Below are 16422 nucleotides of genomic sequence, written 5' to 3'. Positions count from 1 at the left end.
TTCATCTGTTGTGTGCTGTCTGACCTAAATCAAACTTCCACCTTAGTGATGCTCTGTTAATGAAAGCCATATCTCTCTGCCTTAAACCGAGTAGCATTGTCTACTGGGGCTCGGATATCCGAGTGGTTTAAACAACAACATTAAACTTAAAAGAACTTAATTGACCAACCTGACAGAAATACTGTATTCAACAGGAACACAAGGTATTCCACCAATTGTAACTTTATCTTGAATCTCTTCTTCACTAGAGCCCAAGTTGCTTCCTTCAATAGTAACTAGTGTGCCTCCTTCTAGTGGGCCACTTAAGGGATGGATCTAGAAAAAATAGTTAATTTCAATATAAATTGATGCAGTAACAGACCATCCCATTAAAAACCAGAATAATATAATTAAGCTTAAATAAATTAAAGAAGTAGTCATTTTGACAAATCAGATAAAACAATTAAATATTTTTTTAAACAATCAGTTTCATTCTGCTATCTTTTCTGTTCAGTTCAGTTTAATTCTGCTAATAGTATCTTTTTAACCCCTTGAGGACCAGCGCTCGGAAAACGAAGCGCAGCTACGGGACCGAACGTTCTGAAATGGAACGCCGCCATCGGCCCGAGCATTTACAGCAGTTAAGCCTAACTGAACAAAAATATTCATATAAAATCAGCATCTCAAAATAATGACTTGAAATTTTAATGTTGTTTAAACAATGTACTACTGATTACTAATTACTAATATAAAGACTATTACATTATTAGAAGGAACGAAATAAGCAGAATACTAAAACTTTAACCATGTGCACAAAATTAAATGATATGTGCACAGAAACAAAGTTAGAGTTTGACATCGTGAGTGTGGAATCAAAGAAAAAGAAATGTAGCAAAATAATATGTTCCTTATGTAATTTTGATTAAAACAACTTAGGTCAACGAATTTAAACTAGTTATATTTCCCACGCGACAAGTTTCAAAACTGCTTCATAATTCACTTGAAAACATTCCCTTTCACTCACTTCGCTAATCATTTTTATTGCAGTTTCCCATCCCCAAATGAAAAAGAATAAATACAGAAGAACAATATCAGAAAGGATTCAAAAATAATCATAAACTTCAGGCCTCTTGAACTCATTCCTGTACTCTCATTGAACGGGGAATCCCAAAAGTCTGGAACACATACGCGAAAATATTTTAACCTTCCTTCCCTCCCCCATAATTTATTCAGCTAGATGTATATCTCTTTCAATTACTCGTAAAAAAAAGAGAAGCAAAGATATAAGCAAGAGCAATTGAGACCTCATAAATCATATGCGCAGAGCAGTGATTCACTGTTTACATAAAAAAAAAATCTATCCCATTGAGAGGCCCAAATAAGAAACTAAAGCGTGTACATGAAGGTCAAATACCATGTGACTCGAATATGATCAAAGTTATAGCCATTTAGCGCCATCTAGTATCATTTAAATATTCAATTCAATCGTTCCATTTCGAGAAAGCATATACGTGACGCTGGGACTACACTACAGCGTCAATCAGAGCGCATAGCGGATAAGTGACGCTGGGCTGATAGGAGAGGAATCGTTGCGTAGCGTCCGCGTGACGCTGGGTGCGAACGGGTTAAAGCTACATATTTCTGCCAATTTTTGAAGGCATATTTTTCACTTCTAAAAATAGGCACAAAAACTCAATAAATAAGTAAAGAAATAAAGAAAATGAGCAATTTAAACTTCTCGAGGCTCATAAAGTCACATAATGGCTCTGATCCTTTAGGTTCAGTGTGTACTCTTTAGCCCACTTCAGGCCTAAAGGGTATGCACACACATATACAGTGATGACATTGAAAACAGCTATGCATTTTATATTTCATAAAACATTAAGTATTTTCAGTATGACTGTCCATTTATGAACTAAAAATACACATCAAAGCTATATATTATTGCTACAAAAATATGAATCATTGCAAACGATATCAAATAAAAATTTTACGAAAGAGAATGAAATCCAATACAATCCAATGGCTAGAAAATAATTTCATACCCAATCAATATGTGGTGGTGGACAAGATGTGGCTACAGGATCTACGCAGCTCTCACTATAACTACATGATGTACCACACCAAGCACACTGATACTTCCTTTCCCTCGTCATACAAAGTGAGCAATCAGCACGGCCACCATGACTTCCAAGAAGATGACATTTGTACAGTGTAACTGTAATGTAGAAAAAAAGGAATGATTGAAACAAACCACTTCACTAACATAAAAATAATAAATAAAATCGATAACAACAAGTACTTTCTTTAATCTCTTGAGACAGGGATGATATAGCTAAAGAACATAAAAGGATTTTGTTCTCAAAAATCAAGTATCACAACTTCATTGAGCCTTGGAATCAAGCCTATCATTTAGGAGAGTAAGGTGGTTAATTGACCCCCCCCCCCCCCCCCAATTGAAAAAATTATGTTTTACATATAACTGGCAATTACAGGCTTTAGAAAAATAATATTTTTTACAGTTAAGTGGGCACGGTTTTTGTTGTTTTCCAATACAATTTATATTGAATAAACACCCTCCTCCCCCCCCCTCGTAATAAAGTTTGAGATGATGGGCTTGCTTGGAATTAAATATTTCTCAATAATTCCAACAGTATAATTTTGTGGGAAATTGTAAATATTGAAGGCAAATAACTAATGACGCCTATAAAACTTCAAGGCATCTTTAGGAGATAAAAATGTTGTCACTATAAATGATGTGCTACTCTGAGTTTCAAGATATATTACAGAATTCAAGCAAACATGTTATACATTGTTTTAGTTGAGCTCGTTAAGTTTCCCCATTAACTAATTCATCAATAATCCTCAATTTCGCATTAGTTAATAAAACAGAAGCAAGGAACAGAATCATTTTAAGGACCTCTAATTTCACTTACTATTACCTGATTTGGCACAGTCATAATATAATTTAAAACTATTTTTACTGAACAGTCCTGAAGTGAAATATCTAAATAAAATTTAACCGCTCTTGTAATTGACTAATTTTCAAAATTGATAAATCATGTTAGGTAACTTATTAATTCGATTAAACGATAGAATAGAATTCACACATGAAAATATGAACATAATTACCATTAGTTTTATCAATAAAAGTATCTCCATTCCAAAGAACAGTTAAGGAAGCTTGCACCTGCCCTAATTCAGCTTCATAGGAATACTAAAATTTGGAGAGAAGAAAGAGAAACATAAAATGTCTAAAGATAAAAAATTCTTCTAAATAAAAATCATAAGATAAGCCTCACAATACTTGCTTGTCTAAAAAAGAGCAACATTTTAAGTAGTTTCACTACATTATAAAAGCCAACTATTTAGTTCCTTTCCTTTGATTTGAAAAAAAAAAAAAGACTTGAACACTAATAGTAATTAAACATCACAGGCAAAACTGAAGTGACAAACATGATTACTTAAAAACAATTAATAACATCAACAAAATAATCAAAGACATTTTTATAAACTGAACTATTCGATTTTATAAATCTAAGTATTTGTTTAATCTTTGAAAGTACAACATTAATTCTCTTATGCAATTTTTTCTAGCAGTGAATCCAATTATTTTACATTCATGGAGGAATAAAATTTAGATAGATAGGAATAATTTTGGAAATAAATAAAGAAAAATACCATATTTTCAGCACAGATCACAGTGTTGTCTCTAACTCTAGCAAATACTCTTTCTTTAGCACCTTCAATTTCAACCACGCATTGAAATCCTTCCTATAAAAAAATTAAAATTAATGTATTAGCATTTGGTTTTGAACAATTTTTGCATACGTGTGTATGTTTCCAGAGCTCAATATTTGTTTGAAATTTTTAAATTATGCTGTAAAATAAACTTATATTGTATGGAGCAATGACTTTCTAAATTGAAATATATTAAGTGTACATTACAAGTAAAATTAAATGACTTATACAAAAAACCTCCTTTGAGTCATACAGGTCATACTTTTATCGTTCTTTTTAAACAACAGCATTTGAATGTGACATAAAATATTCATGAAGAAAAACTTGTAATAAATTGGAACTATAGTTTTAAATTACCGTTTCCATGCATTTTCCCAAATAGTACAAGTATGCACTTACACACTTGAGGTACGCTTCATTTTTTTTTTTTTTCAGAATATAGAAAACGAATTCATTTATTCAATAGCTATAATTGCGAGCTACAACAGTTATAAAATATAGCAAGAAACAAAGTTTAAGCATGTAAATTGCACTCTTAATAGAGAGGAAGTTCAGAATCAATCTGCAACAAATCCAAACAAATAGATAAAGAAATAAAAAAAAAATTATTTCTTAGCATTACACACAAATAAACTTCAATATTGCATGAGTATAATTCATAGAAAAGAATGTAGCTTTAATTTAACATACCAAGGGTGTTAATAAATTCTTGACACCTATGGATATTTCTTTGCGTACACCATTTGGCAAGAGAATTTCATCATCAATATTGAAGCTGGGGCAATGCTGCCTTCCTTTGATGAGAGAATTTTGTGGATTCTATAAAGAAACATATACTTTAAAATGTATTGATCACACACACACACACACACACAAAATAACTTTTGAGGACTAAACTTAACTAGAAGAAAACTAGATTAACATAAATCAAGCAGACATCCATCCAACTTGTGAACATTCTTACAAATGAACAGATGTTGTGCAACTAAAAAAAAAAATTCTGCAATATACTTCTAAAAATCCAAATTTCATTCCGAAAACTTTCAGATTTTTTCTGTTCTACATTTTACGCACTTCAATCATCTTAGTACTGTTAACAATTTATTTAATGATGTATTACTTACATTATAATCAGATTTTCAGATTTGCTACAAGATTCAAGCAAATGTAAACTTACAAACAAATTATAGTATGAAAGCTTTTGGGAAAGTAACTCGGTACTTGTAAACTTCAGTATGTATTAACTATCCAGCAATCAAGTAAAATTTTGAATGATAATTACTTAAATTTACTAACAGAACACCAAATAAAGACATAAAAATAGTAATCAATTTAAAAATTTGTAACATTGTTACACAACACTTAGTTTATGCTTAGCCATAGCCCCAATAACGCCACCTCAGAAAAACCCTTCAAAATAAATAGGATTATAAACTTTGTTTTAAAATTTTAATATGAATCCGATTTTTAGATGATCTACTACTAGTTTATACAACAAATATTTTTATGAATTAAGAGTTTTTGCCAAGGAATAGTGATGTTAGAGGAAATGTCATCAGTAGCTTACTCTTACATTCCACATGCAATGAACACAAACAAACGGTTTGTGAACATTTAACTTGGTTTAAATGTTTACAAACTTAACCTTTCTGAAACAAAAATTGAAATATTTGCTATAATCTCAATGTATGTCTCAAAAGAAAACAAAAAATCTTAACTAGGAAAGAGAAAATTGGAGCTTTTCAATTTTAATCTACTTTACCCTTTTAGCCGACTTCCCCCGCCTAACCCTATTATGGTACAATTAGCTTTTTCAAGGAATCTTTCTTCCTTTTTTATGATCAAAAGTTATCAAATATATTTTGAGTTGAAAAGTTACATAAAAAAGATACATAAAAAAAAGCTTTTAAAATTAAAACTCTTCTCAGCTAAACAATCGTTCCGTTTTCATAAAATGAATCACATTTATATGTTAAAATATAACAAATAAAAATTTGAAAAGATATGTAAAGTGTTGTCAAATTTATATACTCACACTTTCACCAACTATCACTCTTCTTGAACATGTGGTTGCATTGCTGGTACATGTATTTTCATGTACACACCAACTGCAGGCCCATGTACTTGTTACACAAGCTTTACATCTGAAAAACAAATAGAAAATAAAAATACCATGCATATACAAGTGCTATGCAAAACTGCATTGGGGACGATAAAATACCACAAAAATCTAATGCATATTTACACATAAAAAATTGTCAAACTAGTTTCAGACAACAAACTTACGTTTTGTGGACTTCACAATCATAAAATACAAAAGGTCTGTGTATAAAATCTGTTTCTGTTTCGCTTGATCGAACTGCAAGATTAACAATCACATGATCTGGAAATGAAAAACATTTACTCATTTATTATATACTCAACTTAATATTTTTTTTTATATTTACTCAACAAATAAAATACAACTTCACTACAATATTTAGAAAAGCATGAAAAAGTTTTTTTTTTGAAATTAGGTTAATTAGTGTTTATTAGGGGCAAAAAGAGAATGAACTGTTTGGTAAATAAAAAAAAAGAAATAATTTCAATTAAAAAAAAAATATTTTAAAAACTGCATAGTATAGCTAAATAAGAATAATTTGACTTCTCCTAACACTAAATTGCTGTTTCATTTTAAAGAAAAAATATGTGATTCTTAAAACCTTTTTCACTAATTGGTAACCTACCTTCATTAGGCAAGATAGGTGGTCTGGCTGTAACTAAAGGTGTCATGCAGGCTAATCCACTATGAGTAACACGAGCTTGAATGGGTGCACTCTCTCCAAAAACACACAAGTAGTGGGCGCCATATGGTAATTGAGGCAATTGATTAATAACTAATTCAACCTGAAACAAAATAAAAAGTTACTGCATATGACAGACAGATGCTCAACTAAAAAAAAAAGAAAGAAAGAAGACATATCATGTAACATAACCTCCTGACATAAAATAATCACTGGAAAAAAGTCAAATGACGTTCTTAAATATTTTTTTTAAATATACAGTCGGACCTCCATATATCGAAGTAGCAAATTGCCAGAAAAAAATCGATATATAGAAATTTTGATATATGGAAACGATCTTATTTTATCATGAAAGTATCCTAAACATTAAAATAAAAGCTAATTTTTGTGTATGAAACTCAATTTATAATTTATACGAGAATCGGATCAAATGAAAGTTAATGATTAAAAAATTAACATAAATTACATTTTTACACCAACATACATCTTCATATTGTTCAGCAATTCAACTTGATCACAACATTAGGGGATTTTCGTTTTAATAATGTGATCGAAAGAAAAGTAAAAAATCAATCTACTTAACTTGAATGATTTTTACTGAAGCTAAGAAGACTAGTAATGATAACCAACAGACAAAGGGAATAGCTTGAAAATGATTTTACAGTGTAACTGGTTACAACTAATATTTAAAATAAACTTGAGAGAATTTAAGAACTTCAGAATGGAACAATGACTTAACTACACACCCTTCAACCCCAGATTCCTTAAGAGTTCTGTAGCAACCTTTAGTGAACGTAATTTTCTCCTCTAACCTTAATTTTTATGATATATAGTCTAAAGTGGAAGAAAACTCTTCAAATGTCTCGAAAAAAAAATCGACATATAGAGATTTTTTCGATATATAGAAACAATTTTTCTATATAATGAACAAAGAAATTTGCTGGGATTTCGATATATAGAAAACTTTGATATGCGGAAGTTCGATATATGGAGGTTCGACTGTATATTTTTATGGTTTTTTTCAAATACTCTTGGAACACAGCACATAAAAAGTTGAACATCTGTAGTTGGGGCAAACCTAACCTGGCAGCTTTGTGAGGGCTATGTCGTTCCTAATCATTACATTATGATGCTGCCAGGTTAGGTTTGCCCCAACTACATGCTACAACCTCTTAAGTTGTGATTCATGAAACAGTGGTTTTAGAAAAAGCAATGATTTTGTTTTAGGAATTAGTCAAAAATATGAAAAGAAGACTTACCAAAATTTAGGTGTAAAGATGCAATTTAATTTTTAATTATTTGTAACTAAAAATTGTTATAATTATTACCAATCATGAGAAAAATCACAAGTTTTTGCCCCTTAAATCAAGAATATCAAATTGGATTTGCTATTTTATCATTTACCAGGAAAGTTCAAAACTTATAACTTATGCTAGCCGCCATGGCGGCTAAATTAGCCACCTGGGGTGGGTTGGTGTACACTGCCTTCAGGTGATGTACTTGGGAGGCTTCGCTCCCTTGTTGCCACCTGCAACAGGCATTTTTATTGCAAATTGTACAAAAAAAAGCAACCAATAACTAATGTCACTGCGACAAGAAGTAATGTAGAAATCAAATCATAAAAAGTTATAATTCAACAACTTACTAGAAAACAAAACAAAAAAAAAAAAAAAAGCGATCCTTTAGGAAAGAAGAAAAAAGTTATTTTAAAACAAAATTTTGTACAAAATTAAAGATCAATTAATTAGACTTATTAATAATTAGCAACATAATTCTTTGGGCACAATCTAAAGGGAATCCTTTGCAAATTTTACTTCGGCAGTAGACAGGTTAAATGTGAAAGAATATTGTGATGAACAATATTATCTATAAAATATTGTGATACATGTATCTTGGGATTAAAAGAGAGAGGGCAGATTTAGAGCCGGGGGGGGGGGGGGAGGGGTGCCTTTTTTAGTACAATTTATTAATTACATTTAGTAACATGAACCCCCTCACTCCTCCCTTCTCATGTTATGTATAACACAAAAGAACTAGCTACTTACAACAGACATGCTATTATAAGGCAACTGATCGGGTCGCACAGCTTGAAAATCTATGCATTGTTTTGTTTCTAAGGAAAGCCATCTGGGCGAACTTCGATCACTGAATGACCAGGTAGCATTCTGGCAGGCAGCTTTTATTGTACACCTAAAAAAGAAAAATTAATGATTTAAAAATAAATTTCATAGCAAAGTGATACATAACATTCACTGACACTGAAAATTCAGTACTTATATGAAAGCAAATGTTGAGCTTTAGTTTTTTAATCAAATATTGCTTGTTTGCTGTAATTATCCAATTAAAGCTCCATTTCATACAGCAAAACCTTTTGCTTCCACAAGTAAAAGAGATAGTTTTTTTTCTTTCTTTTTTTAGATACATATTTTGAAGAATACAAATGCATGCATTTATTGTCCTGATCAAAACCTTAACGATTAATAATAACCTGTGTTAATTAACTCTAAATTAAAATCTAATTTTATACCTTTAAAACCCTTTTTTCTAACTTATTCGCAATAGTAGTCATATTTAATCAATTACGAAGCAAAAGCAAGCACAACAATCCAAATAAATTTTTGCATTAAAGCAATAATTATTGCAAATACTTAGAAGAAAGGATACATTTAAACAGCCACAAAACTTTAAGAGAGGCTTTTAGCTTTTCTTTTTTGGTGTGCGTAGGGGGTGCGCTTTTTTATCTTGTTGGTAGTCTGCACTACAAATGATGTTTCCAACTCTTGTAGCAATTTGCTTTCAGGAAATTTATCTATTTCTTTAATACCAACATTTGTTTTTGTGTGTATATGCCCCCCCCCCCCCCACAATCTTCATTTACTTAAAGTTCACAGTAGCTTTAATCTGTGACAGATAAGTTTGTAAGGATTATGTTTAAAAAAAGGAATTGAGACTGATAGTTTAGTTTAGTTATAATTTAGTTAAAGTTCAAATAAATGACTTTCTATTTCTTTATAACAGCAGTAGATTGTTAATATGTACCAAATTAGCGATGTGTGTGTGTGAATTTTGAAATATAATTTAATACTTATATCAAGAAACCCAATTTTTGCTAAGAACACTTATCAAATTCAAAACATAAAAAAACATGTGCTCCTGTTAAATTTTTCGAAATTGAAATTCCAGAAGTGCAGATTTAGATTATCTTTGATAATGTCAAAAGTTGGTTCAGGAAGCACTCCCCAAACAATTTATCTGAATTAAAGCCCCTTAAAAGGAAAGTTTTGACGATCTTTGCCGATATTGGGGAAAATACGACCTGAATTTTTCCCAATTGAAGTCCGAAAAGCCAAATTTTGGACATTTCTTTCTTTGTCTGTTTAAGAGTGCAGTGTATTATTATTTATTTTTTTTATTAGAACAAAATAATTTTTAAATAAAATGAGTGACAACAAACACACACATAATTATCATTTTATAAAAGGGAAGGTAGGGCACAGTTAATTACCTTCGTTCTAAAGAACACCATCCACAATATGGATTTCTGGCTTGAAGACATTTATCACAGGTACTGTATTGTTGGCAAGCTTCAATACGAATTTTACTAATCTAAAAAAAAAAAAGTTTATTGGGTACAATAAAATAATTCTACAAGAGAAAAATGCAAGAATATGACATAAAACGAACTGATGTGTGCATCACATGACTTCCTTTTACTTCAATTTTAATGTCATTTTCCCATTATTAACAATTTTAATGTAATTCAATAGTTTACTCTCTAAATATCACCAACAGTGGCCAAATTGAAACCAGATTTAAAAAAAAAAAAAAAAAAGAATCGCCAAGTTGGCGACCAAAAGACTGGCCATATATAGCCAAGTGTCCGCCAAATTATAACACCACTTGAGTATACATCGAAATTAACAATGATTTCCCCCCAAAAAGGGGCAATAGACCCCCTTAAAAACGCCCGAAAGCAACCAAAAGGGGAGGCGCACAACTAGATCCCACTAGGAGTCTACGTACCAAATTTCAACTTTCTAGGACATACCGTTCTTGAGTTATGCGACATACATACGCACATGCATACATACATACGTACATACATACAGACGTCATGAGAAAAGTCGTTGTAATTAACTCGGGGAATGTCAAAACGAATATGAAGGCCGAATTTTGAGTGAAATTTTTTTCGCGAATACAATGCTTCCTTTTTTGTAAAAGGAAGTAAAAATAGCAAGAGGGTAGTGATGTAAGAATCGGATGTAATTCAAAATATTTCATAAAAAAGTGGATTTCAGATCACAAAACTTCTTCACTGCAGTATCATACCTTAAGGGGAAAAGTATGAGGAAAAATAAGTTAAAAAAAAAAAAATCAATTCACACAAGCACGAGGGTGCACACACACGAGTGTGCATGCATGCACACACCAAAAGCTGTAATAATATTTAGCGATATCAGGTAAAACTATAAAATGTTTATGCATCTAAAAATAAATAATCCCACTAGAAAATTAAACTACAAATCCAGTCTTAGTTAAATTAAAAATTAATTTATTATTACTCTCAAACTTAATGCATCCTGATATTCTTAAACAAAGTACAGTTGGCTCTCTGTTTAACGATGCTCTATTTAACGATTTTCTCTATTTAACAACGGCTTTTCACGGTCCCAGATGGTCCACTATTATGTTAAAAGCATTCTATTTAAGGACGATTTTTTGTGGTCCCTTGAAAGTCGTTAAAAAGAGAGCCAACTGTACGTTAAAAAATAAATCAATAACTACTAATTAATTTCTCAAAAGTCAAAATTAGAAAACTTGGCTTCAAGATGAAAAATTTTGGATGATGAAAATATACATTTAAAAAAATAATAAATTAAAATTTTTCACAACATATGATATAATAAAAAATTTGTAAAAAAATATAACAGCTTAGCTACAGCATTATCTCTTTTTATGCAGAGAGGCATTTACTTATGTATTGAGCATTGAAATTCTTTAAAAAAACAAAAATTAATAATTTTTTTTAAAAAACCTAGATAAACATACAATTTCAGTCTGTCTAACAAGAAGTGACAGCAGATATGCATTAAAAAAAATGCATACATAATTATTGATTATAATTTCTTCTGATACCTTATATTTTATAAAAGAATGTTTCACAATTTAAGAGCCTATTCTTCTCATTAATTCTTTATTATTAATTGCTAAGTTAAATATCAAAAGATGAAAAATAATAATAAAATAAAAGCTCTTTTTGTACATTTTTAGAATCAAATTATGAAATTTTGAAAGGTGCATGCAGAAACTAATCTACTGTATATATAAATTAGTACTGCAACAAGTGCAGCAACGTATTTAAAGGCACTAAATAATAAATCAACACTTACCTTATAGGGGGAGGCAGCATAAATATATTGTTGACTGGGATCTAAATTTATATCACCTAAAATTGGATTTCCAGAATCTACAACTACTTCCTCAAACTCTTCAGCTTCTGTACTTCTGCTTAAAAGCAACTGGAAAAATATAAACAATGGTTGAGAAAACTCTGTGAACGGATAATTATAAAAATTCAAGTGTTTTAACACATTGTTAAAATACTTCAATAATGTAAGAATTACAGTACTAAAAAACATTTACAATAAGGATTAAAACTCTTGCACCTTAATATACCAGAGAATAAAGTATCTTAGAAAATTCCGAAGAACACTATACATCTTGGGCTAAGAAGGTTCTTCTAGATTTATTAAGGGTTTCTCGCCAAATATCGCCAGTGTCATTTTTACAACAAATTTTTTCTCGCCAACCTTAGTACGTTAATTCTCAGAAGATTTTTAAAATCTGTACAAGTTGTTTTTCTGCCAGCATAGTGTCGACGCAAGGAAAACAACCTTCTTCGTTGGTTATCACACATTTAACATAAGGTGGATTTTGATTTTCAATATAAAAAACAGTGCATTGACTACATACATAAGGTTTGAAATTATTGATAAAATTTGAAGAATGTTTTAATGATGTGCCCTCTTGTGTTTTAATTACCATTTTGTGAAGTTACCCAACATCCGAGTTATTTGATACATGAATTAAACATTTGTTTTCTTTTCAACTGTCAAACTGTCCAATATGTGGCTTTCATTCTTCTTAAGTACAACCGCATTGATCTATTATGAGCTATGTTTGCTTGCACAAGAAATACACTACGCTTACTATAACAAGTGGACTGGATTGAATAACTACATTACACACACTGTATTCATACTTGTTCAAAACAATTGATACGTCAGTTAAACAGGAAATAAAATGGAAATGAGAATCAAAATTTCAGATTCCATATCACAGATTATAGATTCTCTAGAGCCAGGGGTGCTCATCCCCCCCCCCCCATTTTTCTCAACCCTCTTTCTCTTTTTATTTTTAGCTCTATTTTTTATTTTATTTATTTTTAAAAATATTTTTTATTAATTTATTTAAAAAAATAGTTTTTGTTTATTTATTTTTTAAAAATATTTTTTTAATTTATTTTTTTTAATTTTTTTTTATTTATTTATTTTTAATTGTTATTAATATTCTATTAGAAAAGTTCTGTGCTACACCAATAACACACACGCCAACTAAATAAATAAATGAAATAAAATATAAACAAAATGAAATAAAATAAAAAATAATTTGACTTAAAAATAAATCGATAAATAAATTTAAATAAATAAATTTCAAAAAAAATTTAAATCCCCCCCCCCCGTGGGCACCCCTGTCTAGAGCGTTAATTAAATTTTATGAAAAAAATCACATTTCTAATATGGTATAATGCATTACCTTTTTCAATGTCCCTTCACCAGTCCCTACAAAGGCAACAGTGTGTTGACCGGTCGTGGCCATCGCAACACCCGTTAACGTTGTATTGGAGAAAGTTAAAGCGGCCATTGAAGATATTGGCACAGATCCATTCAGCTTTACAGTTTCGTTGCAGAAATTCAGGATGTTTCCAGCTTTCTGAAAAAGCAACCACATAATTACTAACTACATATTTCCCTCACTATTTAAGATGGCAATAATCTAATAGAACCTCATTAATAACTGATTAATATGGGTTTCAGGTCATAGGAATTAATGAAAGAACGGGTTCAACAAAGTAACGGGTTCAACAGAGTAACGTATAGATGGAGCCAAGTGAAGGTCGTAGGCAGGATTTTGTTTCACGAGGGGGGGGGGGGGGGTCTATAATGAAAAGAACGTTTATCCATAAAAAAAAAGCATTTTGAGCCACCTGTTGCTATGATTTTTGAAGCATGTTGCACACTGGTAGACATAATATAGCAATGGGGAAGGAGGGGGGACAAAAAGGAAAAATGTTCAGGAAGAAGAAAGGGGAGGTCGCAGACGGTATTATTGGTTGTTTTTAGTTTTTTTCCTTTGAATGGTAATTTTACAGAATTGCCAAGAAATAGTTTTTTAACCAAAATGTAAGCACATGTTTTCTCAGATAATTTAGATTTATTATTTTAATACCATTTAAACAAAATTCAATTGTGTACAAGTTTTGTTGGTCCAGGGGGGGGGGGGGATTTTGAACAGTGCTCCTCCGTCTGTCTTTCAAAACTGCGATTATGAAAACGATATTGTTATGTCTGTAATTATGGAAAGAAAAGGGGGTTCGGGAGCTCGCCCACGAAATTTTTTTGAAATTGTAGCTCTAAAAACGCAGTTTTAGATGACCTTTGGTGATGTTAAGGGGAAGACAGATTCAGAAGCCCGTCAATGATATTTTTCTTATTTGTAGTTTAAAAAATGTATTTTAGACAAGTTTTAGTACGGTAAAAAAAGGGGACAGGGTTGGAGAGAGGGGTTCAGGGCTGTTCTTTTTTTTAAAAAAAATTTAATCTTTTAAAATGCAATGGTTGATTATCCCCTATTGTGCTATAGAAAGAGGGGGTTCGGGGGCTCTCCCCCAGATTTTTTCGAAATTGTACTTGCAAAATAGCAGTTTTAGATGATCTTTAGTGATGTTAGGGGGAGGAGGGATTCGGAGAACGAAAAGCGAACTTAAGACAATCGTTAATGTTGTGAGCGAGAGAGAGAAGAGGAAGGAGGGCGAAGAGACAATTATCCGGTAAAATTTTTGAAGTTAGCTTTTAAAACGTAGGATTTTTAGAAGATCTTCGTTAATGTCACCATAAGGAAAGGTTTGAAGGCCCTTCCTTCGGTAATTTTTAGAAATTGAAAGTCCAGAAATGCGGATTTAGATTATCTTTGATAATGTCAAAAGCTTGTTCGGGAGGCGCTCCCCAAACAATTTATCTGAATTAAAGTCCCTTAAAAGGAAAGTTTTGACAATCGATCTTTGCCGATATTGGGAGAAAAGCGGAGGAGGGTGGGGAGCTTCGGGAACGCCCTGAATTTTTCCGAATTGAAGTCCGAAAAACGAAATTTTGGACGGCTTTTTAACAGCATGAAAAACTTTGAAATACTTCCCCCCCCCCCCCCGGGTACGGCCTTGGTTAGTGGGAAGAGAGGTTTGGAGGCCCTTCTTCGGTCATTTTCCGAAACTGAAATTCCAGAAGCGCAGTTTCAAATTATCTTTGATGATGCAATGAGGGGGTTCGGGATTACTTCCGCAAAAAAAAAAAATTCCGGAATTGAAACCATAAAAGCGGAAGTCTAGACAATGTTTTTGTGATATTGGAGGCAGGGAAGGGGGGGGGGGGCGTGTTCTGGGACATCCTGAAATTTTTCCGAGTTGAAATTCGAAAAAAAAAAAAAATTTAGACGGTTTTTTTTTTTTTTTTTTTGCATGTGAAATTCGAAAATTTCGGGGGAGGGGGGAGGGAAAATAAACTACTGCACACAGTAAAAGTAGTATTTTTAATTCAAGAGAATAAAATATAAAACAACATTCGAAAAAAATAGGTATAATATTATGTACATAGTACATACCTAGCATGTTGTACTAGGACTACAAAAATACATTATTGCGCTAACTCGCTTTTTATTTATACAGCATGTACATCTAAATGCTGTCGGACTCGCTGTTTCTCGCTGATCCCTTATATCACAAAATAATAACTCTATTACAAATGATACAAATGATGTTTTCGCTTCAAGGTCATCCGCCATCTCTCCGTAGTCACGCTTTATCAGTCAGTAGTGCAACCGGATTTTTTTTTTCAGGAAGGGGGGGTCATAACACCATTTATGCATGTTTTATACTTGCATTAGTAATCACTGCTTTGGACCAAGGCTTCTGGGGCATTGACGTCCGCGCTCTCTTTCTCTGGATGGTGTTTTGTTATTGAGACAAAGGTGGCAACTAGAAATCATTAGTAGGTCTAAAAGCAGGGGCGGCAAATAGGGGGGGGGGGCAAGAGGGGGCGGTCGCACCCCCAAATTTTTTAAGCAGAATGATAGAAAATGGGTGAGTTCAATTTATGTAAGTCGGAAATCAATGTTCATTAAAAAAAATCTTGCTGGTTCTCAGTAACTATTTGTTGAAACTCGACACATTCCCAGACTAGAAAAACTGTTTTTCGTTATTTTGATGATGACTTAGAAATTCACGAAATATTTTTCGGCCTTTTCACGGCTTAATATTTCATACTTGTGTGCCCAGTGTAACGATGGTATGTCCAATATGAGAGGCTCGTGCAAAGTGGCTGCATGGTTTTCTCAAGAAAATTCCTTGATATTTTACATTCACTTTTACGCTCATTTTTTAAGTGTATATTTATTTAATGAGTGTTCATCGCTTTTTTTTTCTTTTTTTTTTTTTTTTGCTAGAAACACGTTTCAGCTGCTCAATGCATTATCTGCTTTCATAGAAACTTCTTAAAAATGCATGTGCTTATTGAATAAAAAAAGACAAAATATCCTTTATGGGGCTCTATAGTTATGCAATCTCGAAGTGACACAAGATGGTCTTCAA

The 16422-nt window shown here is 31.8% G+C and overlaps 1 protein-coding gene across 1 annotated transcript in view; it reads right to left on the bottom strand.

Moving 5' to 3' along the window:
• The window catches only part of LOC129220046 (plexin-B-like), a 62547-nt gene that overhangs the window by 25959 nt on the left and 20166 nt on the right, over positions 1 to 16422 (bottom strand). Inside the window, exons 2-13 of the mRNA XM_054854386.1 lie at positions 13320 to 13496; positions 11894 to 12022; positions 10009 to 10109; positions 8549 to 8693; positions 6447 to 6606; positions 6007 to 6103; positions 5756 to 5864; positions 4411 to 4539; positions 3661 to 3753; positions 3112 to 3196; positions 2025 to 2197; positions 170 to 315 (exon numbers count right to left, since the gene is read on the bottom strand). Coding sequence (XP_054710361.1) covers positions 170 to 315; positions 2025 to 2197; positions 3112 to 3196; positions 3661 to 3753; positions 4411 to 4539; positions 5756 to 5864; positions 6007 to 6103; positions 6447 to 6606; positions 8549 to 8693; positions 10009 to 10109; positions 11894 to 12022; positions 13320 to 13496 — 1544 coding nt within the window. The remainder of the gene's footprint in view (positions 1 to 169; positions 316 to 2024; positions 2198 to 3111; positions 3197 to 3660; positions 3754 to 4410; positions 4540 to 5755; positions 5865 to 6006; positions 6104 to 6446; positions 6607 to 8548; positions 8694 to 10008; positions 10110 to 11893; positions 12023 to 13319; positions 13497 to 16422) is intronic.

The sequence above is a fragment of the Uloborus diversus genome, chromosome 4 (assembly GCF_026930045.1).
Source record: "Uloborus diversus isolate 005 chromosome 4, Udiv.v.3.1, whole genome shotgun sequence".
Classification (NCBI taxonomy): Eukaryota; Metazoa; Arthropoda; class Arachnida; order Araneae; family Uloboridae; genus Uloborus; species Uloborus diversus.
This window is presented reverse-complemented; position numbering and strand designations above follow the sequence as displayed.